We start from the raw sequence: 25,202 nt of genomic DNA, 5'->3' as shown, positions 1-25,202 counted from the left end.
CCTCTTTTAATTTCGAACTCTTCTGATGAGTGTTCGTTAATGCGTTTGTGTGCTTGCTGTTTATAATATAGATTTGTTATAATTCGAAGGTCATTGTATTGTAATTGTTTTGCTGTTTTTCTGTATAAATATAATAATATTGTATCACATAAAATCAAAATATAATTACCTTGTCACCTACTACAGTTTTGAACAGTCTTGTATTATAGCATTCCATATCCTGGGTCTTGAGCCAGTTCTGAACCTTTTCATTATCTTCTGGAGTACAATTATGTGACAAGTACGTAGTAATGCCACTGGGGCTGTATCCCAAACAACATTTTCCATTTTCTAGGTCATATAATCTATCTTTGAACTGAAGCCAGATTGGTTCTAATTCAGGCCAAATTGGACTGAGTTTTAATAAGGCCCCAAAGCGGTCTTTCTCGAGGTTCGGAATGAATTTTGTATCTCCAAAACCCTAAAATAAAATAAATTGTACAATCTTTTTACGACCGCAATTTAAATACATTTGAAAAAAATGATAAAACAACAAAAATATAAGAAATTAGAGAGAAATATAGAAAATAAACTAATGCAATGGTGAAATTTCAGAAGCAAATTTTGTTCTTGGTTGCTCGAGAAATTGGGTCTTTCTTTGAAAGGTAATGACAAAAGTAAATTATCTTAAAATTAACAAAACTTTATAGTTTACAACTGAAGTAACTAGAAATGACCATGTGCTTCATCATCATCATCAACCCGTACGCGTCCACTGCTGGACATAGGTCTCCCTCAGCTCTTTCCATCTTTTTCTGTTTTGTGTGACTTGCATCCAGTTGCCGACAATACGTTTCAGATCGTCAGCCCATCTGGTTGGTGGTCGTCCTCTGCTCGGTAGTGCTTCTTCTCGTGGCCTCCACTCGACAATACGTTTTGTCCATCGGTTGTCTGGCAATCTGGCGACGTGTCCTGCCCAATTCCATTTGAGCGACGCGATTTATCCATGTGCTTAGCGGCATTTTGAATACCTCTTCTGTTACTCTACCTTTCTTCTGTTTGTCAAGGTATTTCCTAGGGCTTCCAATCACGGAATTCCGAGATCTCGGTATTGCGGGATCCCGCGTCATTTTCCAATCCCGCGTGATGCGGGATTACAAGCGCGGGATCCGCGGGATTTGCGGGACTGAAAAAAGAGTACATTCGACCTCTAGCCAGCGCTATCGCCCGGTGACTTTTGTGAGTTTTGATGCTTTAGTAAATCTAAAAAATATCTTGAAGCCGGTAAAACTTGCTGTTGAACTCCTTTACCGTCAAGATGCCAATTTCATTACTGCTGAATCTACGCTCAAATTTATTGTCAAGAAACTGGAAGATAATCATTCAACGTTAGCTTCAGAATTAGCTTTGTCTTTGCGATGACTTATTTTACAACAACATAGAAATGTGACTGCACTACTAATTTATCACGCGTCGTGTGACGAAGAGGCTGGGAGCAATGATGACGAAGAGGCTGATCAAGTAAGAAACGTCAATGTAGAGGTTCCGTCATGCGGTTCCGATCTTGACATGGGGTTCCGATCTTGATCTTACATTGCAAAAGGAGTTAAAGTTAACTTTATCGTCAGCATGTAATGTACTTTTGCCCGTCACCATATCGAGCTAACACATTTGAGTTCATCATAAAAAAGAAATGACTCTATGAATCTGGGGGTCAATGGGAAAATATGTTACATTTACATATAAAGCCTTAAAAGGAATACCGCCGACAAGTGTGGAAGCCGAAAGGGCATTTTCTGCTGCCGGCTATATTGCCTCTAAAATACGCAGTAGTTTGGCAGACGACAGTTTAGATATGTTGTGTTTCCTTCGCATTGAAATAATTGAAAGCTTTAGCTAAATAATAGTAACCTATAGCTAAGTAATATACCAACTAAATAAGTAAAGTAAATAACATGTCAATTTTCAGTTGAAAATGTGTTTTTTTGTTGATTTTTAAAACTTGGTGTATTTTTTGTTTTTTCAGTATTTGTTACTGTTTTTTGTGAAGAATAAACGGTGTAATTTGATTGATCTCATACCAATAGTGATACTTAAATAAATGTGGAGTTAATTGATTAATTCATTGTTTTATTTGCCTTATATAAATACGACTATTTTTAATATACGGGATCTCGCAAATACCGAGATCCCGCGGGATTGAAAATTGGTAGTCCCGCAAATACCGAGATTGAACTCATGCTGCGGGATTGGAAGCCCTAGTATTTCCCTTGATAGTAAACTGAATTAATATATTCCACTAATGAATTTATTAAGAAAGGCTTTCTAAAACTAATTCGTCCGCAATGGCCAACAACATTCTGGTACGTAAGTGAAAATGGTGTTGAATAAAGGTTTATGTACTTCACAAGTTCACCGATAGAAAGGCAGATTTTTTTTAACACACTTTACAACTTTTGAAGGATTTTCATTATACAACCATAATGCCAAATTAATGTAATAATGAATATATTCCACTAATGAATTTATTAAGAAAGGCTTTCTAAAACTAATTCGTCCACAATGGCCAACAACATTCTGGTACGTACGTGAAAATGGTGTTGAATAAAGGTTTATGTACTTCACAAGTTCACCGATAGAAAGGCAGATTTTTTTTAACACACTTTACAACTTTTGAAGGATTTTCATTATACAACCATAATGCCAAATTAATGTAATGCTTTTCAGGCTTGAGTTATAATTAATTACGGAAATTAAAGAAAGGCTACCTAAAACGAATTCGTCCACAATGGCCAACAACATCCTGGTACATAACTGAAAATGGTGTTGTTGAAGAACGGTTTATGTACTTCATAAGTTTATCTAAGATAGAAAGGTAGATTCTTTTTGCAAATAAGTTTTACAACTTTTGTAGGATGTTCATTGTGCGGACAGACTACCTTACGATGGTGCAACTGTCATGTGAGAATAATACAACACATTTAGTTTTCGAGTAAATATTAGGCGCTAAAATAGGCAACATTACTTATGGGAATCAGTTGCATTGCCACTGTAGATCTGTAGAATGACTGAATGAATCGGTACGAATCAAGTGCGTTAGGTGGAGAGCGAGGAAGCAGTGTTGCTATTTAAAGTATAGGCTGTATATCTAATTTAAAACTGAACAGTCTGTATATAGTGCTCTTCGGGCTAGAGTTTGGAAACATTACTCAAGTGCAACATTTATTCACTGTTATGCCTATAAAGCTAATCGTCGACCTAATCTGTTAACTGCGTAACTCCATTGATTCAAATTTTACAGGAGACACAAAAAACTATCTCTCTAAATATGACTAATGCGAATACTATGTATCTTCCATTTTAAAAGATGGTAAAATGGAAATATTTTATAGACACATACCACTAACATTTGTATATTGTTTAATAAGTATTTAATATTACTTACCCCCAACTTTTTCTTGAAAATATCACTATATAAACAGTGATAGGTCAGCCGTGTGGTATGACAAACTAGGGAGTTACGTATTTTTCGTACTAAATTTGGCGGCAAGGGAGATATGGTGTATCTGAAGAGGTCGCTATTTATGGTACGGGAGCCCAAGCGGGGATTTTTGCAGTTACTCGAGCGCGTCAGATTATCATTTGGGGAGAAACCTGGTACCTTTGTACCTCTATCATATAATGGCTCTTAACACAGGGGAGTTCGTTAAGGGGGCCCGAAAAAAAATCTATCCTTAAAGAAACTCGAAATTGTCAGATTAAGATAAGGTAAGTTAAGTACATGCAAAAGAGTTTATATTTCAAAAATCTGACGATTTCAGCCGGGAGTAAGAAAATGGGTGAATCCCAAAGTTTCACAAGAAAAAAGCGAATATTTCGCGAAATAAATGACAGATCGAAAAACTAAAAAATATGTGCTCAATATTTTTTAAAAATCTATCGAATGATACCAAACACGACCTCCCACGGAGAGGGGTGGGGGGTACATTTAATATTTTAAATATGAATACCTCGATATTTCGCGAAATGAACATCAGATCGAAAAACTGTAAAATACTTATTCAATATTTTTGAAAAATCTATTGAATGGCACCAAACACGACTCCCACAGAGGTAGAGTGATTTGGATTCCTTACGTAAAAATAAGTAGCTTTTATTCCAAACATTTTTTCGAATTATGGATAGATGGCGCTATAATCGGAAAAAACGATTGTTGGAAATGGAAAATTAAATTAAAAAATGGCAAGCGCCCACTAAAATGGAAAATTTTACTTAACTTTTTTTGGTTTTAGGACCTACTCTTCACAACCCAATAGGTCCCCAAAACGCTCGAGTGACTGCACATTTAGCATATTTTGCTCCCCTACCATTACTCATCCGGTAAAAATATGCACATGCGCCCTTTTTTAAGACGACCTAGAACTGGAAGATGTTGACACCTTCATATACTTAGGCTCGCTGCTAACTAAAGATAACAATGTCAGTGAAGAAATTAAAAGAAGAATAGCGCTCGCCAATAAGTGTTACTTTGGCTTAAGAAGACAGATGGCCTTAAACATACCTACAAAAATTAAATTGACTTTCTACAAAACAGTAATAACACCAGTGCTAACATATGGTTTAAAAACTTAATCACTTACACAGAATGACCAAGAACTGCTCAAACGTTTTGAGCGAAAAATCCTAAAATGAATATAATATGGAGTGATAAAAGAACAAGTTTTGTGGCGCAGCAGGCGTTACAACAGAGTTGTATAGAAGTTTTGGAGAACCTGACAATGTAAAAGCCATTAAAGTAGCATGCCTTAGATGCAATCAGGCGAGAGGAGGCCATAGTCAGAAAAGTGTTAGATCGAAGAAATTGGATAGGACAACAAGCAATAGGAAGACCGAGACTTAGGTACCAAGACAACCTAGAAAATGATTTGAAATCTACAGCATTGAATTAGAGCATGAAGAAGAGTTGCCAGAGACTGGGGTGAATGAAGGATTCTCTGAAGAAGGCTTTGGCTCATAAAGAGCTGTAACGCCACTGATGATGATGATATCTTTTTTTTTTAATGATAAGTAGGGACTTTTTGAAACAGATGGCAGTAACAACTCGTTTTTAGAGAATTATGGAGTTACGCAGTTTACAGATTAGGACGACGTAATGTAGTTTTATCTCGATCAGAGAGTCCTGTTGGATACTTTTAGCATAGACCTTGTATTTTGTTTTATTACTTATTTTAATTAAGACTATTAACAAGCAAAAATTCTTCAAAAATTTTATCAACTGTCAGGGTTGTTTCGTTTTAAACATTTTGTTTTAATTAACTGTTTTAAAGAGGTTTTAAACATTTGTGTATGTTTAAAACAGTTTTTGTTTAAAACAGTTTAAAAAACTTAAATTAAACAAGTGTTTTTCTTCATTTTTTTTATTATAATGAACATAAAAAAATCATTAAATACATTATATAAACTTTTTAACATACATATTATTTATTTATTAATAATCGGAACACAGAAAAAAAATTGGAAAACTTAAAACATTTTGCATACAAGAGTTAATCAATTTCTCAAAACTGTTTCAGTCTCATAGTAATATTGTAATCTAAATCATCAATCTGATCAGTCACGTCATCACTGATGGAATTAAGTTCCTTAAAAATTGAAACCAACTTAGAAGCTTTGACATTGCCTTCTGGGCCTAGCTGATTACGTAGTTTGGAATGGTAAACCGTATGATGAGAATATTCTTTCTATGTTGGCTGACGATGCAATAGCTCTGTGAAGCTGTTGAGCAAGTTTCAATGCTGTAGTATTTATATTTTGCTTAGAACGCCACCATGCCTATGGTTTTACATTCTCAATTAGATGTTTAGAAAACATATGGTTTAAATAAAGGGTACACACTTTGCCTGGTAATAATAATAATAATTGAAAATGCTTCTGGATGATAATTTATAATGGATGGATGATAAGTTTATTTCCACTAAAGCGATGATGAAGCAAATTTGCCAAAAAAAATGAGCTGGGGTCACCACAAAATAACTGACAGTAGACACTATTGCAATAACTAACTTACAATGCGAATTTATAAATAATAAATAGTCTGGGGTTCCCCAGGGAATTTCTTATCTATTATTTAGTAGAATAATAGATCAAACACCTTCAATTAACGTTATGTTTAAGAAAATATGATTTAAACAATGTTTTCTTCTAAGTTTTATTTGTTTAAAATATTAAATTAAAAAACAAAACAAAAAACATGTAACAAAAAATAGGTTTAAAACAAAAAAAAACATGTGCTTTAAACAAGTCTTATTTGTTTAAAACATACAATTTAAAAACAAAAAAAAAACATGTTTAAAACAAAAAACAACGTTTAAAACAAAAAAACATGTGTTTTGTTTCAAATTAAAAAAACATGTTTTTTGCAACCCTGTCAACTGTTTACATTCAAGTATTTCTTACAGGATTTAGTAATTAAATATTTTCTCATTCACTAAAGTTTTAAATAAACAATAACTCCTTTTTATAGCTATTAATGAAAGCTTTTGTTTAATGTAGCACACATTTGTTCATTTTTATCCTAATATTATTTGTTTAGATAAAAGTAAAATATCATACAAACAAAAATATATTTAATTTTGCAGCCAGATGTTTGTCAGTGACTTTACAATATTTTTTGTTTACAAAATACTGTGCTTTAGAAATTTAGGAATAAAATATAAATAATAAATGGTATCCATATAACTAATTGTAATAACCCTTTAATAAAACAATATTCATATAAGGCGTACGATGAAACACTGTTTTTCAAGACAAAAAGTTGAAGTCAATTCTTCTCAAATCAGTCAGTGCTTCTGAAATTTCAGAAAAATAAACTTCAAAAGAAACATCTGAAAAAGATTTGGCCAAGCCTTACTTACGAAGAAATGCCTGATCTAGAGGCTGAAGAAACCAATTTGTTAAGGGACCTTGTTAAAATACTGCTGGCTATGAAGAGGCGAATAACAATGATGTAGAATGTAGAAGAATGGTTGCGAGCTGATAATGATGGCCACGAGATATATGATGATCAGCAATATTTGCAATAATATTTTACTGTCATTTTCAGATATATAAAGTAGTGGTTCTTAGAGTAACTGCATATTTATGTTCCCCAAATCTATTGCTAAATTCAGTTTCAGATTAAGCTGATTTTCAGATTACCGAAGTTCGGATTAGTGGGGCTCTACTGTGCAAATAACACACACTGAATAAAGGACTAACAGATTAAAATAATTGTTCATTCAGGACCCATATTATCTGCTATATTTGGAGATAAAATGCTATTTTGTTGTGTTATATTAAAAGTTTTTTCGCTCTTGGTATTACTTGACAACTCTGAAATCTTTTTTTTTATTTGGCTTAAATGCCTCAACAACTAAGGATATTGGCAAGGTACAGTGTGTGTGTTGAGTAAATGTCTTGTTACTTAGTAAAGTCAACTTCATTGTCTTTACAAAGAGACCCTAATTGTATCAGAACATCTGTGGTCTCAGGTGAATATCAATCAACTCTGAAATCTTGCTAGAGCACTTATACTTTATGAACTTCTTGGTAAAGTGCTTGATCTATTTGGGATATATTTATATGCCAATTTCTTCTTCTTCTTCTTGTAGTTCCCTCTCCTATTGGAGGTTGGCTATCATCACAGCTATCCGTACCTTATTGGCAGCTGGTCTGAAAAGATCCACTGAGCTGCAACTACACCACTAGCTTAAATTTCTCAGCCAGCAAATTCTTCTTCTACCTTGTCCATTCAGAACTTTGGCAATTAACATGGCTATTCTGACCTTGTTTACAGTAGATCTGAATAGTTCGGCAGATGACAATTTGAACCATTGTTGCAGCAAGTTTTGGAGCCATGAGTGTCTCCTCCACCCTAGACCACTTCTTCTGTCTATTTTCCCTTGGATGATTAGATGTAGTACTCTATATTTGTTGTACCTCATAATGTGATCCAAGTATTCCAACTTTCTTTTCTTTATAGTTATTCCTACCTCTCCCTCTCTTTACATATACTCCGGTCAACTTACGCATCCGAGGCTACAAAAATTACCATCAAGCTGAAAATTGGCAGGATTGTTCAAAATACCATCATAAATGAAATCTAAAAAGTCCTCATAAATCCGACCCCTGCTAAAAATTTTACGCGGGGTCAAAGGTCACCAAACATGGTTTTTAGCGATTTTCAGCGAAACGGTAAGTTTTATCGTAAAATTAGTTCTAACAAAAAATGTAGATTAGATGATTATCTATAAAAAATGTCTTATTACTTTTTCTCCTGAGAGGCACCGTTTTTGAGACATAACGATTCAAAAAGTGGTAATCGTCATAATATGCGCACACGTTTCCACGCCACCTTTGAGGTAGTGTACTTAGCGCATTTTTTTAACGTGGTTTCCCCAGTAGGCCTATTCAACGGATCTGTTATGATTCTGTTTAATTTAAAACTATTTAATAATTGATATTGGCAAGGGTTAAAAATGATAAAAGTTATATAAAGCGGTATAAATTAAAAAAGGGAAATTTATCAAACTGGTTCATAATTTTCTAATACTTCTGCTTCCCTTGTTTTTCTTCTCATTGTTCTTCTTCCTCTTCTGCATCTTCTTGTTGTTGTTGTTCTTCTACTTCTTTTTCTTGTTCATCCTGGGTGCAAGTAAATTGTCCCAATAATGACACATCGCATGGCTCCTCGATAGAATCAAATGAATCCTCAATTGTTGCTGATTCAACATTGGAGCACGACCGGTTTTGACAATTAGTCCCTGCTACCGAACAAAACTTTTTTGCAATCACATTTAGCGCTACATCCCTTTTTACAGTTGCAAAAAATTGTGTTCAGGAGTTTTTCCGGCGCAGTGGGGAGTAAAGTTTGAATTGGTTCTAATGAACTGTCGACTAATTTCCATCCCCAGTCTTTTGGATCTAGCTGATAACCAAGCCACACTTGAACGTGGTAATATACCCGAAAAAGATGTTGATGAGCAGCCGCTGAGGTTGGAGGAAGACAAGATAACTTTTTTTTTTTTTTTTTTTATTAAACACAAGCTGTGTTTAGACTACTGAAATCTGGTCATCAGTTGACCAATTATCAGTTCTTCTTTAACTAATATTACTAAATGATACATAATCTAAGATCTTAACCCTATGGTGTCCTCTTATTTTTTTAACAAGTATGAAATTTTAATAGTAAAACTAACACACAATACAACACTATGCTCTGCTTTTACACTAACACTTTACACTAACTCAAATGGTTTTCTTCGTTTGAGTCTTCTTTCTAGCCCAGTATTATCGAGGAGCTGGATGGCCTCGATGTTTACATGACTATGGAGCCGTTGTTCGTGACTACCTGCCATCTTCTTGATAACTTTGTCTACATCTTCCATCTCAAGATCCTTGTGGAGGTCGACATTTCGGATATACCAAGGAGCATCAACGATGTTCCGTAATACTTTATTCTGGAATCTCTGGATAATCTGAATATTACTTGAATTGGCACAGCCCCAGAGTTGGCAACCATACATCCATACTGGTCTAAGTATTTGTTTGTATAAAAGTATTTTGTTATATGTGGACAATGCAGAGTTTCTTCCCATCAGCCAATACATTTTTTTGTAACGGATACCTAATTCTTCCCTTTTCTTTTTAATGTGGACTTTCCAGCGAAGCCTTGCATCAATTGTGATACCTAAATATTTTGCAGAAGATGCATATGGTATTTGGGCATCATTTATTCTAATTGGAATGTTTTCGATTTTTTTATTTGTAAAATTGATATGAATAGATTTAGATTCATTTAATTTGATTTTCCATTTTTTAGTCCAGTTGTGTATTTTATTGATTGCCAACTGTAATTTTTCTGCTGCTTCTTCGCTGGTATCACCTACTGCTAAGATAGCGGTGTCATCTGCAAATGTGGCTATAGTATCATTTTCCATTTCAGGTATATCGTATGTGTATAACAGGTAGAGAACAGGACCTAATACGCTTCCTTGAGGGACTCCTGCTCTGATTTCTTTTAGATCAGTGTACACGTCTTCTTGCTTAATTCTGAAATATCTGTCAGATATATATGATTGTAAAATTTCTGAATATTGTTTAGGCATAAGAATTTTGAGTTTGTAGACTAAACCTTCATGCCAAACTTTGTCGAAGGCCTTAGCTACGTCTAAAAAGATTGTAGAACAGACTTTCTTTTCTTCTAATGATTTCTCAATTATGTTAGTCATTCTGTGTACCTGATCAATCGTAGAATGTTTATTTCTGAAGCCAAATTGGTGGTTTGGAATCATTTTTTTCTCTTCTATTATTGGTTTTATTCTTTTTAGCAGAAGTTTCTCAAAAAGCTTCGACATCACTGGTAAAAGTGATAATGGTCTATATGAAGACACTTCATTTGGTGATTTTCCTGGTTTTGGTATCATTATAACCTCAGCTATTTTCCATAAATTTGGAACATATCTCAATCTAAATGCAGCATTGATGATGTTGGTCAATTTGACTATGGCTTTACGAGGCAGGTTTTTTAGTAATTCTCCAGTAATTAGATCATATCCTGGTGCCTTCTTAGGATTTATATTGTCTTTTATTTCATCAGCTACTTCCTTCGGGGATGTTGGTCTGATTCTCTCCTCTGTCTGATTAGGCTCTATCGATATTTGATCATTATTTTGGTCATCATGCGGTTTAAATGTATTTTCTAAATATGTGGCAAATCTCTCTGCCTTTTGCTCATTACTTCTAGCCCAGCTACCATCTTCTAGTTTAATGGGTGGAGAATGGGTTACTGGTCTTTTTAGCCTTTTTGTAGCTTTCCATAGAGAGTACTCTGTGTTACTATTATCCGTCAACTCTCTCAGGTAATAACTGATTGACTCATTTTTTATATTTTGAATCTCTCTTTTAAGTTTTTGACTAGCATTGTTTAAATTTGTTTTATCTTGGGGTGCTCTGGTTTGCTGCCACTTCCTTCTAAGTTTTCTTTTCTCTTTAATTAACTTTTTAATTTCTTTCGGATAGTTGTTTCCTTTGACGTTTGATCTTATAGTAGGAGTACTTTCCCATGCTGATTTTTGTATATTTTGTACAAGAAACTCAACTTCCTCATCTAGTTGTTCAGGTTTTTTTAATGGTACTGCTAGTTCAATTCTATCTTCAAGGATTGATCTAAAACTTTCCCAGTCTGTTAGTTTATTTGTTAGTATTGGGTTACAATCCTTTCTGATAATCGTGTCACTCACAGTGAGTATTATGGGTGAATGATCTGAATTCATATCCCAACCTTCATTAATATCTACATAGTTGGATGAAATATTTTTAATAACAAAGAAATCAATTAAGTCCGGTATTTTGTTTGTATCTGTTGGCCAATAAGTCGGTCTACCTGTTGATATTACTTCACATTTCTATTCTTTTATGGCTGCCAGTAACTCTTTTCCTTTAGTTGTTGTTAATCTTGATCCCCATTGGGTGTGCTTTGCATTAAAGTCACCTCCAATGATATATCTTTTTCGCAAACTTTTCAAGTATTCTACATACTGTTCTTTTTTAATGGAATGCCTAGGGGGGCTATAAATTGAGCTTACATTAACTTCGCAATTAGTTTTGAGTTTGACACATACCGTAGTTGCTTGTATGTGTTCTGTTTCATATTTTAGCTCCTCATAATGTTCAATGTTATCTTTTATTATTAGTGCGCTGCCTCCTTTGGCTGCATTGTCAGGATGTATAGTGTGGTATACCCTGTATCCTCTAAGCTTTATAAAAGATTGTTTCGTGAAATGTGTTTCAGCTATGAGACATAAATCAACTTCTTCTGTATCTAGGATAGTTTGCAGTTCATTTTTATGTTGTAGAAGCCCATTGGCATTCCATTCCATGATTCGTAGTTGCTTAGCCATTTCGAATTTTCGGTATAGCTCCTTTAGCGCTATGTTCCAACCTAGTAACGCGTATATCTATTTGTGTTATTTTGTCATCTATCTTGATGAGTTTTTCTAATATTATTTTCAATGTATTCTCGGTTTCCAATTCTTGGTGCGTTTGTTTTACATTATTAACTACATCACTGTATTTTCTATTTGCAGTGACGTTTTGTGCTTTTGGCTTTTCCTTCTCATTGACCCTTTGTGGTGGTTTTGGTAGACTGGCCTTATTTGTTCTCTGATTTCTCAGCTTTTGTATTTTTTTGGCTACATAACATCCTCGGAAGCTTGCAGGATGATTTTCACCACAATGGATACACTTTGGTTCCTCTTTTAGTGGTTTCTGACAATCTTTGGTAAGGTGCTTACCGATGCATTTAACACATCTTGGTTCCTTATTACAATATTTCCAGGTATGACCATAGGCCTGGCATCTTTTGCACTGTGGTACCAGCTTCAAGCTCCTTAGTGGTTCAATTTCTACTCTCATGCTCAAAATGTCAGTTATTCCAAAGATTTTGTTTATATCTTCATCTTGTCTGAACGTCAGGATGAACATATCAAGAGGTTTTTTAGTTCTCCACTTCAATTTTTTATCAGCTTGTATAGCTTTATATCCTCTTCTTTGTAGCTCATTTACTATGTCATTAGGCTGATAGGAATGATGTAGTTTCTTAACCATTACTCTGATTGGTCTTTCTTGTTTATTTTCATATGTGTGATAGGAAAGTTTACTCGTGTTTAAACTGTTTATTAGTTTTCTATACTCATTACTGTCGGGTGTATTGATTTTTATGACTTCACTGTTTATTATTTTCATGGTGAATTTAATACTAGCATCGGCTAGAGTCTTACTTAAGTTGGCAGCATCTTCGAAACCTTCTACTACAACCGGAGGTGGCAGTTTTGGCTTTTGAATTTGCTTTACAGCTGTTGCTTTCTCTGGAGAGGGAGAAGATAATGAAATATCCATTTTGCGTTTTTTGGTCCTCCTGTTCTCTTGTCTTATCCACTCCGTTTCGTTGGCTAAATCTTCTTCATCGGTAAAATATTCAGATTTGTCTGTTTTGGTTTTTGTTTTATCGGCGCTTGCTGTTGACCCTATATCTTGTTGGGTATTCTCAAGCTTTGCTAATCTTTGCTCCATTGTGATAATTATTTGATTTAGGCGCTGATTATCTATATTAAGTTTTTGAACATTATTTTCTGATTGAACCCATGCATTATATAATGCTTGTTCATTTTTCGAACGTTGTGCATTTTCTGAAAATAAAACGTTCTTTTCCTGAACTAATATTGCCTCAGTTGGCGTCTGATTAGGAAACATTTTAAAATAATAATTGTTCCTTTATTTTTAATAAAAATAAAAGTAAAAACTTACTTATTAATCGACTTTTGGTTTCTGGTTTCGTGATAACATAACGACCATTTAATTGGATCGTCGGACATCACTCACGATAAATAATATCCTTAATAATATACTAATTTAACTACTCGTTGATAAGAACGTCTCGGATACAACCTTACCGTTCGGAAGTCTATTTGTTACTACAACTGCACTTGTTTTTTGTTTCGAGTACTTTTAAAAAAACATGCATATCGAAACTTATCTAAGCAGGTAGTTTTCTTAGGCGTTCCATACATAGAGAGAAGAAAGCTAATTCCGTTGGAAATAACTTCTTGTGGTGTTGAATTAGTTTTGACAAAAACTTCAGCACATTCAAGTAAATCGTGTTTTTCAAACATATTTAAAAACAGTCGTCTTACCCCTCCTGAAAAATGCAGATGTCATATCACAGCCAGTTATTATGTGTAAAAATAGTATATGATTTTGACATTTTGCAAAAGTAGATAAACTTTTCGATGAATATATTTCCGATTGGTGTTGAGCTTTCCAGGTTTTAGAAAAATATAGTTTTTTTCGATTGGAGTTCTACCAGTGAGTAATATGAGCAAGTCTACATTTTCACCTACAACAATAGTTGTATTTGTTAAATTGAATTGCTCTATGGCTGTTTCAATTATCATTACGTCAGCATCATTATTAGCTTGTTTTACCGATATATTTTTAGCAATAAACTTATCTTTCAGCATTGAAATGAACCGAGATTTGTTGTGAGTACTTGCAAGAAATTTCTGTTGAGTGGTAGATACTGTCATATATTGATCAAATAAAATATTAGAAGCTGAAGATGTTGCTGAAGTTCTACGACGTTGTCCTGCAGCTTTAATATTTCTCGTAAAATCATTATAGCCATCAAATACGACAGTAACTCTGGGACCAAAATGACGCCGTACATATCAATTTACTATTTTTGTTGGGATTAAGCCGTAAAATTCAAATAATTCTTATTATTTTTGCGTTACATTAACTTTGTAAAGATTTTTTTATTGGCACTGTAATATAATACAGCTTATACATTGCATCCCTCGGTAGACTTCAAGATGTATAGTAGAAACATTATCATATTTATAATTTTATATTATTGTGTGTAATATAAGTTAAGTTGACCGATAGAATATTATGTTTACTTGTATTACAGCTTCAGTGATGTATATACCTGGTGTACTAATAAATATATATTATGACGATTAGAAGTCTTTCAACTCTTTGAATCGTTGTATCTCAAAAACAGTGGCTCTAAGAAAAAAACTATTAAGATATTTTTTATAGATAATTATCCAGTTCCAATAATTACTGGCGAAAGCACATATTTTCCTGCTCTGTTAATGATGTACAATTTAAGTGATATTTATTAGTGTTTAATGTGTTGTTTTGTATCAAAAAATCCGTAAAAGTTCAGACCCTATTATCTGTAAGTTATCTTTCATTTTTATTAGTGAATGTTTCAGAAATTGCATTTATTTGCAATTAGAAGCACATATTCTCCTAATTGAGTTCAACAAAAACTTAAGTACTCTTCATAAAAAGTTATCAGTACTTCTACAAATAATATATTTTGAAGATAGGCCAGTGCTTGATCTAAACTTTTAAATATGTCATGCACAAAATGTTTGTTGGATGTCAGTGGTGGTGAATGTTGGGTTTGTGATGGTTGCGATCAAAATATTCATCATCAATGTGCCAATCTGACAGCATCAGAAATCAGGGTGTTGGAGTTGAAGGGTAGAAGAGTCCTTAAACTTTTTTGCGAATCCTGTGAGGATGGAATCAAAATGATTCCTATGATGAAGAAACAAATAAGTTCTCTTGAACAAAAGGTGGAACAACTTATTAATAATCAGGCCATGGACATGATTGAACAAATAAAGTCTTTTAGAAGTGAGTTGGACTCTTTGAATGGCTCTTTTCAGGTAAGCTTTAATGAACTTAAATCTGAAATTCGATCTGAAATATCCAGTTTGAAAGATATAAGAGTTGCTCAAACAACTGAACCTACTGAACAAATCACAACAGACCAATCAGTGTTAAGTGAAATGATCGAGAGACAGAAAAGATCCAACAACATTATGATTTTTAATATGCCTGAGTATGGTGAGGATGACGATTTAAACAAAGCCACAGACCTCTTGTCTGGATTAATGAACTCAGCCATTGATATTGCTGAGGCCGTACGAATTGGAAAAAAGAACAAAAATGGATACCGTTCATACAGAATTGTCCTTCGTAATCATAAAGACTATCTGGCAATACTCAGAAACAGAAGAAATATTGATAGGTCACTAAAGATTTTTATCGATTCAGATCTTACCCCACACCAGAGAACAGCATTAAACACTGTCAAGAGTGAACTTAAGGAAAGAGAGAGAAAGGGCGAACAAAACTTATTTATCAAGTACTTAAATGGCACTCCTAGAATAATGTCAAAAAACTAACACAGTCTTCCTCTGGACTGTGGGTTTATTTCCAAAATGTAGGAGGTCTCAGAACTAAGCTTGACCATTTGTTTATGAATGTTTCCTATTCTCACTACAGTATCATCATATTCAACGAGACCTGGTTGACATGTAACTATGCCGATGAAGAGCTGCAGTTGTTTGACCTCAACGTATATAGAACTGATCGCTCCAGTGAAACAAGTTCATTCTCAAGAGGTGGTGGAGTCCTTATTGCAGTTCATAAGGGCTTAAGCAGTAGATCTTTAAAAGTTAACGGGACAATCGAACAGCTTTTTGTCTTGGTGACCGAAGGTGCAAATCAGTTTATTATAGGAACAGCATATTTTCCACCTAAGTCTACATTGGACAAATATTCCATATTTTGTGAAACCCTGGAAAAAATAGCCGAAGATTATCCATCTGCACACTATTATCTGGCTGCTGACTTCAATTTACCAAACTGCGAATGGTTTTCAAATGATATGTGCTCTTCAACAATTCCTCTGCCAGGTGCCACAGCTTCTGAAGTTGAAGCCCTGCAGGTTGTGACTGGTATGTGTGCATACCACAATTTGTTTCAGTCCAATACTATTGTGAATGCAACTGGTAATATTCTGGACTTGGTGTTGGTCGATGATGCTGATGTAACTGTGTCCAGAGCTAATGAAGCTCTTTTGAGGGAGGGTATGCATCACCCACCCCTGGAATTTGAGATAAAGATGACCAAAAGGCGCCCCAATGATGGTGGTTTGGTTAGTGACGGTTTTTATAGGGACTTCAAGTCGGCTGACTATGTGAAAATAACTGATTTTTTGTCACAGTTCTGTTGGGATAATTTATTTTTAGGAAAAACACTGAATCAAATTGTAAATATTTTCTATGATATAGTTTACTTAGCTATAGAATTATTCATCCCCCTAAAAAGGTATTCAAAACGTAGATTCCCTCCTTGGTTCTCTTTAGAGTTAAAGAACCGGATAGTTGAGAAAAAGAAAGCTCACAAAAAATATCTTTTATCTAAATCAGTTCTGGATTATCAGACTTTTTCACAGCTGAGGGCTAATTGTAAATTGTTAAAAGCTGAAAGCTACAGAAATCATATTTACTTAACAGAATTATCAATAAGAAATAATTTGAAGGGATTTTGGTCGTTTGTGAATTCACGGAGAGGAAAGCCCTCTATGCCCGCTGTGTTGAGGTATGGTGGTGTTGAATCCGGTCATGGACCAGATATTGTAAATCTTTTTGCAGAATATTTTTCTAAAGTATATTCCACTCAAATATGTGTCATACCCAGTGACTCACCTACATTTGGTCTTACTAATCTGACTGGTTTCAACATAACTATATCTGATATTTATCTAAAATTATCAGAACTGGATGCGAATAAGGGTCCTGGTCCTGATGGATTGCCTCCTAGCTTTCTCAAGAACTGTTGTTTTATATTATCCAGACCTCTTTTTCACATCTTTAATCTATCCTTAAATACGGGTGAATTTCCAGAATGTTGGAAAAATAGTTTTTTAACACCCATTTATAAAGCGGGAGATAATTCATTGGTGAATAATTACAGGCCCATTAGTATAATTAGTGTGATACCAAAGATATTTGAATGTTTTGTATGTGACTATCTTAAAGCTTCACTTGAAAAACAACTAGTAGACCAACAATTTGGATTTCGGAATAACAGATCAACCGAATGTAACACACTAGTATTTGTGGACTTCCTGAGGAAGGCATTGGAGAGGGGTTGTAGGGTACATGCACTATACACCGATTTCTCCAAGGCCTTTGATCGGGTCAACCATAATATTTTAATATTTAAACTTAAACAAATGGGTGTTAATGGTCCACTTCTTGAGTGGCTGAGAACATACTTGATTGACCGAGTTCAGATGGTGCGTATCAGGGATTTTGTTTCCAGTGAGATTAAGGTTCATTCAGGAGTACCTCAGGGTTCACATTTGGGGCCCCTGTTATTTAACATATTCATCAATGATATACACCACTGCTTCCGACACAGTTCACCTCTGCTTTTTGCAGATGATCTAAAGTTCTATACAATTATCAACAATACAGAAGACTGTATTAATCTTCAACATGATCTTGATCGGTTGAATGAGTGGTGTATGTTGAATGCCATGGCCCTGAATGAATCTAAGTGTCATGCTATTTCTTTTGGACGATCGAGAGACCCAATAGAATATAATTATAATATACAGAATATTCCTGTTGACTGGGTTACTGAAATTCGTGATTTGGGAATTAATTTAGACTGTAAACTTTTATTTGAATCACATTATACATCAAAAATTTCCAAATCTTTACAAATGCTTGGTTTTATAAAAAGATGCACTAGAGACTTTCAGAATATTGATGCAATTAAATTACTATATTGTTCTTTAGTTAGACCTCATCTAGAGTATTGTTCTTGTGTTTGGTCTCCATCTTACAATATTTACATAACAAAAATCGAGACAGTCCAACACAAGTTCTTAAGGTACATAGCATATAAACTGGGTATACCTTTTGAGTTAAATCAGTTAAATTCTTATCAAATTGAAACCCAATTGGGTATTCTCTCATTGCGTGACCGACGAGTAATTAAGGATGCAAGGATGCTCTATGGCATAATTAATTCAACAGTTTTGTGTCCTCAGCTACTTGAGCAGGTTGGTCTCCATGTACCTCTCCGCAGAACTCGATTAAATCAAACATTCTATGTTCCTATCCATAGAACCAACTATGCATATAACAACTTTTTATCTCGAGCACTAAGATGGGCAAACACTCAACCTGATCTAGATTTCTTTGCACCGAAGTCTGAATTCATCTCTGGCCTCAGACGTTTGTTTGTTTGAGTAGTTGTTGGATATTCATTATTGTGATATATGAATCTGATTTATGTGTTTAAGTTTGTGATATTTATATTTTATTGTATTATTGTTTTATTATTACTATTTTACTGTAGTTTTATTATTATTGACACATGTATTATGTATATTGGACTTATAAACTTGTAATCTTATTGGGCAGTGTCCCGTTGAAAATAAATAAATAAATAAATAAATAAATATCTAACCTACATTTTTTGTTAGAGCTAATTTTACGATAAAACTTACCGTTTCGCTGAAAATCGCTAAAAACCATATTTGGTGACCTTTGACCCAGCGTAAATTTTTTAGCACGGGTCGGATTTATGAGGACTTCTTAGATTTCATTTATGATGGATGGTATTTTGAACAACCCTGCCGATTTTCAGCTTGATGGTAATTATTGTAGCCTCACTCCTATTTTTGAGTCTAACTAGACCGGTATAATATCTGGCATAGTACTTCCTTATTGGTCACATGCTCAATACAGGATATATTGTACTTAACATACAGGGTGTCCTGAAAAGATTGGTCATAAACTATACCACAGATTCTGGGGTCAAAAATAGGTTGATTAAACCTCACTTATCTATATACAATAATGCACACAAAAAAAGTTACAGCCCTTTGAAGTTACAAAATGAAAATCAATTTTTTTTCATATATCGAAAACTCTTATGAGATTTTTTATTGAAAATGGACATGTCTTGTGTCATTCTTATGGCAGCAACAACTTAAAAAAAAAAATTAAAGTGAAATTTGTGCACCCCATAAAAATTTTATGGGGGTTTTCTTCCTTTAAACCCCCCAAACTTTTGTGTACATTCCAATTAAATTATTATTGTGGCACCATTAGTTAAACACAATGTTTTAAAACTTTTTGCCTCTTAGTACTTTTTCAATAAGTCAGTTTTTATCGACATATTTTGAATATTTGTCGAATCCACCACATATTTGTATATGGTTAAGTATGATTATAGAGATCAACTTGTCAAACTTGTCAAAAAAAGACTGAGAGGCAAAAAAGTTTTAAAAACACTGTGTTTAACTAATGGTACTACAAAAATAGTTTAATTGGAATGTACACAAACATTTTAAAGGAACAAAACCCCCATACAATTTTTATGTAAATATATTAAAAAAGAAGCCGCATCTCGATAAAAACTGGCTTATTGATAAAATACTAAGAGGCCAAAAAGTTTTAAAAACATTGTGTTTAACTAATGGTACCACAATAATGAATTTATTGGAACGTACACACAAAAGTTTAGGGGGGTTTAAGGGAACAAAACCCCCATAAAATTTTTATGGGGTGGACAAACTTCACTATAATTTTGTTTTAAAATGTTCCTGCCATAAGAATGATACATGTCCATTTTTAATAAAATATCTCTAATAGTTTTCGATATATTGAAAAAAATCGATTTTCATTTTGTAACTTCAAAGGGCTGTAATTTTTTTTATGAGCACATTTGTACTAAGGTAAGTTACGTTCAATCGAACTATTTTTGACCCCAAAATGTGTGGTATAATTTATGACCAATCTTTTCGGGACACCCTGTACATCAGTAAGCCCACATTTCGAAGGCCTCTACTTTTTTCATTAATGTTGCGGTCATTATCCACACCTCCATTCCATATAACAAAACCGGGAATACATTTCAGAAGTCAGATTTTGAGAGGTAGGGTGAGGTTGTTAGAGGTGAAAATTTGCTTCATGCTAGTGAACGACACTCTTTCTTTTTTCTATTCTTATACATATTTAACTGTTATTCCTAAGTAGATGTATGAATCCCCGTGTTCAATTCTTTGACTGTCTAATATCCAATGAACTGTCAACACGGATGGAATGGGCATGAAGCGAATTTAATGCGGCTAGGATGAGAGAGCAATAGCCAGGGAAAGAGGGAAGATAATCGCCATCTTTCGTAAACAAACAAATTGATAGTGATAGTCAGGGTTGCCAGATCGGGATATTTTCCTACAATTTTGGAGTAATTTAAAAGCGTCTATGGGATTTTTCTAAGCAGAAATGATTGGGGGATTTTTTGGGGGGAGAGTTATGGAATATTTTAAGGAGTCATCGGAAATTAAATTTGCGAATGTACATAGAACTGTATATTATACTCTCATATAATCGAAGAAGATAGGACCTATGAATTATTTCCAGGGCCCTCTGTTGATAAGTAGTATAATTTTGGTTTACTGTTCTCTACATTTGACTACTAATTTATTAACATGCGGAAAACATTTTAATTTGCGGGATTTGAGCTTAATTTGAGGGAATTGCAGTTTCTAAGTGGAGGATTTATAAAATCACATCTGGCAACTCTGGTGGTAGTTGTAGATTGCAGGAATATCCAACCAATGAAGAAGTCAAATTTTCCCTTGCAAGCTCTGTCTCTCTCTAGACCTCTCTCTTGTATGTTGGCCGCAATCTCACTTCACTATTTGAATGGGACGGGGCCATTCCATCCGTGTTGACAGTTCATTGCTAATATCAGTTATCAAGTGGATAAAAGAAAACAAACATGCAAATTCCTCAAGGTTCTCTTCTTTTATCCTTATATTAATGATCTGCTAACTACTTGAATAAATTATAGATTAAATAAAATATGTAGGTACATGGCTGGAGCTAAATATTTTAAAGATCTTTAAGTATTGTTAAGATGTTATTGTAGCCCATTGGCCTATTGTATTTTGGATTTCTCACTGTTGATCTCAGTGTAATCTGAAGTCATCAGTTAGACACTCCTAAGTAACAACTCGTTGGAAAAAAACCAGCAGGGAATGTGTCAACACATTCGCTGCCACCTGAGTTAGATGCCACTGAAGCCTTTTGGTGTTCATAACCTGTAGAATTAAATAGGGTTCTTTTCGTATTAGCATCATACGAAAGTGACTGAATATACATAGTGGCAGCGAATGTGTTAACAGACCAATACAGAGACCTGAACGTTTGAAAAATAAAATTGTTTATTTTGACACGTCATTTGACACTTCTATTTGCTGTATAATCAGAGTTAGAAACAATTTCCTCTTGATCAAAATCAGGCATTCTGTCACTTTGATAAAATAACATTGATTACTTTAGCTTTAATATATACACAAAAAAACCTTCAGGCCATTCAAGTATTACGTAACGCAGGTTGGATGGGTGGCAGGTCAAAAATCTTCCCTTACGCAATAGTTAAACGCCCATTACAGTGTGTTACATAGGGGGGAGAGGGGTCAAAAATCTTCAAAAATCGCATAACGTAATACTTGAACGCTCCCTTCACAGATCAGCCATAATCAATTTCTTGAATAGAAGGGTACAAAAATGTAGTTATGAACTATTGTTTGTTAACTTCGTTCGAGTTTAATACATGGTAAGGAATTTTAGAACAAGATCAGATTTGCAACAGTTTTCTGCTCTTATAAGAACATGTAAGGTAATTAATTGGTTGATACACTCACCTTATAATTTCCAGAGTTAGTAAAAACTCCACAAGTGTACACAAAAACAGCTGTCACTTCGTCTTCAGTGAATCCAGAACTTATTGCTTTAGCTTTGAAGTCTGTTGGTGACTGGGAAGAAAAGAGTTTATGTAAAAGCACCAATACTGGTCCCGATTCGGGGCTGGTTTGGAGGAGTGTTATTAGGCCCCCATGCCATGAAGCTTTGCTAAGATGATGTGCATATAATTTTTCCTTTGTAGTTAGGCCATCGAATGCAGACTTGACTTCCAAAGAGACCACAGGCTGGTTGTTGGGCAAAATATACTGGGAGGTATTTTTGTTACTCATGGTACAAGCCAAAAAATAAAACTAAAAAATAGAACAAAGAGCAGTTATTTTCCCTACACAAGAAATCTTTCTAAAAAACCAAAGCACAGATTATCTATTTTATCTAGAAACAATACCGGCTAGCAGATGACACCGACACGTCATGTCATTAATGTCATATCAATCAATCAGCAGGTGTAATGTCATGTCATGGCGCCACTGTCAAGGTGGATTGTGGGTTGTATAATCAGTAGTCGAGAGAAATTATCTACTTAAAATGCATTTATGATAATAATAATTATTGGTACAAGTTGTAGTTTTAATTGGGTTTAAGAATGATTTCTGTTTTCACAACAATATGGATTTAAAGTTAAAAGATTAGCTAGTACTCTTGTAGATTCTTTTTTTGTATTTATGATCACCAGGCGCGGATCCAAGGGGGGGTCAATGGGGTCAATTGCCCCCTCCTTGAGACTTCGCCTGGTGTCGCCTTTTTTTAAGAAAGAGATAATTACGATTGAAAATAAATAGTGAGTTTTGTGTCCTGTTGACAACAGAATAACGAAATGAAACATAAAACAGAATTCCTTATCCAAAGTACGTGTTCTCGGTCTTACTGTATGGCGTCGAGTCTCGGACTGTGAATAAAATCGATCTACTTACCTAAATCGCCTTGAGGCTTTCGAAATGTGGTTCTATAGAAGAATTTTAAAAGTATCTTGGGTGAAGAAGATTCGAAATTCCACAAGACTAGAACGTCTCAGCAAGACTACTGAGATTATAGAAGGCATCAAGAAGAGAAATGTGGAGTATTTTGGACATGTAATGAGAAGTTTCAAATATAGGTTGCTACAAAATATTATGCAAGTTAAAATAGAAGGCAAACGCACTCCAGGACGAAAAAGCACTTCGTGATTGATTTAGGGTGGCAGTGAATAAAATTAAGATAGCTATGATAGTAACCAACTTTCTGAAAGGACATGCTACATGAAGAAAAATAAAGTAACAGCTCATACCGAAAAAGAATCCTGCGTACGCGAGTGACGAGAAATTTTTTATTTCATTGCCCCCTCCTTGCAAGGTTGCTGGATCCGCCGTTGATGATCACCAATTTAGATTTTATTAGCATTCTTGGCCACTTCACCTTTTTTGTTTCCTTTTGTAAATCTAGCTTTTATTTTTATTCTTCACGTCCATTCCTATAATTCTCAATTTCAAATAGGTACCACTCTCCACCTTTACAAATCTGTAGATATAATAATGTTCGTTTAGATTTATTTCTAGATAATTACCAAATACTATTGACTGTAATACATCCAACTCCCACAGAAATCAATCTTGGAAGCACGTTGCCACTAGCGCGCTAGCACCACTGTCGGCTTGAAGTGAAACTACGTTTTGAAAATGTAAAATTTGACGTAAACATTCAAATTTAATTTTATAAATTTTTGAATAACGAGCTAATTTTGCTAAATTAAATTAAAATAAAAATGGTTCAAACACTTATACAAAAACAATAGGTATAAATAAAGCAATTTTATAAATGTAAGGTTAGATTGCTCTGGTTATCACCGCACACCACTAGATGGCGCTATATTGTTTGCTTCCTCAAATGTAATGGGAAATGTCAAGAGTTGCATGTATTACAGTCAATAGTATTTGATAATACCTACTGGGATAATGCCTACCAGCTTTATTTCATTTTCTATTTCTTGTTTGTAATTATAGGCCTACACTCAACCAATATGGAATCAATATGTATTTGAAACCTGCAGCTTTTGAAAACCATAGGTGTAAATGTTTTAGTTGAAACGATAAGAAGAAGAGTTGCCGTGCCCAATGACTATATAGCAGGAGGAAGTTATGGGATCCCGAGTTAACACGGAACACGGCAGCACAAGATTGATCACGTAAATTGGTGTCTTCCACACCAAAACTGAACATTGGAAATTGGAAAAGTGTGCTATTTTCAAACGAAAGTAGGATGTGTAAAATAAGATGATTACGAATTCGTGTACTTAGAACCAGTGGCGTAGCTGAAGATTGGGGCCCCCCGCGACAATTTTTGTGGGCCCCCGTCTTGCCGTCTTTATAAACATAACGACAACTAATAGGTAACAGTATAACTACTAAAATATGTGTAAATGACAATGTTTGGCCTTTCTTTAATAAGTCTTCATCAGTAAGTGTTAATAGATTTTTGGAAATAGACAGTTGTTGCAATATTATAACTAAATTTACATTGAAAAGATGAACTTCAAAACTTTTTTTGCTATAAGTTATTTTTTATTTCATTAGCCCATTGTAAAAATTTTTATACGTTATTGGTTTATTTTTAAATTCCGCTATTGTCAAAACTGTCAAAACATTAGAATGTGAGTACACAAGTTTATAATAAACCATAGAGGTATATATTAACATAGAGTGAGCCGGAGTGAGCCTACTTTCCGCGCTTCCTGACGACAAGATCTCATGGACTGGTTTGCGACATCTCTTTCTAACACATTGTATCGAGAATCTGTGATGACATTCAGTGTGAGTATAGGCACGGAAGGGGAGGACAACTGTAGCAGCTTTACTATGCGTAAGAGTGAAACAGCACTAATCCAAATAAAAAAGATGGTGTCGTCACTTCGCTCTGAATGACACTCTCTCTATGCTAATATATAACTCTATGTAATAAACATGGCAATAATGAAAAGACACATTCTAATGTTTTGCCAGTTCTCTTGCGTCAAAAATTTTGACCTACGTAATATCGCTTTTGTAGTAAAAATAC

General features: G+C 34.4%; 1 protein-coding gene across 1 annotated transcript in view; it reads right to left on the bottom strand.

The window, feature by feature from the left end:
- Positions 1 to 22,604, bottom strand: part of LOC126879755 (dipeptidyl peptidase 3) — a 52,546-nt gene extending 29,942 nt beyond the window's left edge. The window contains exons 1-2 of the mRNA XM_050642991.1: positions 22,115 to 22,604; positions 170 to 460 (exon numbers count right to left, since the gene is read on the bottom strand). Coding sequence (XP_050498948.1) covers positions 170 to 460; positions 22,115 to 22,444 — 621 coding nt within the window. The 5' untranslated portion in view covers positions 22,445 to 22,604. The remainder of the gene's footprint in view (positions 1 to 169; positions 461 to 22,114) is intronic.
- Between the last annotated feature and the right edge of the window lie 2,598 nt (positions 22,605 to 25,202).

Source organism: Diabrotica virgifera, chromosome 1 (genome assembly GCF_917563875.1).
Source record: "Diabrotica virgifera virgifera chromosome 1, PGI_DIABVI_V3a".
In the NCBI taxonomy this organism is placed as follows: domain Eukaryota; kingdom Metazoa; phylum Arthropoda; class Insecta; order Coleoptera; family Chrysomelidae; genus Diabrotica; species Diabrotica virgifera.
Note: the sequence above shows the minus strand (reverse complement) of the source record. Positions and strands in the feature narration are given on the sequence as shown.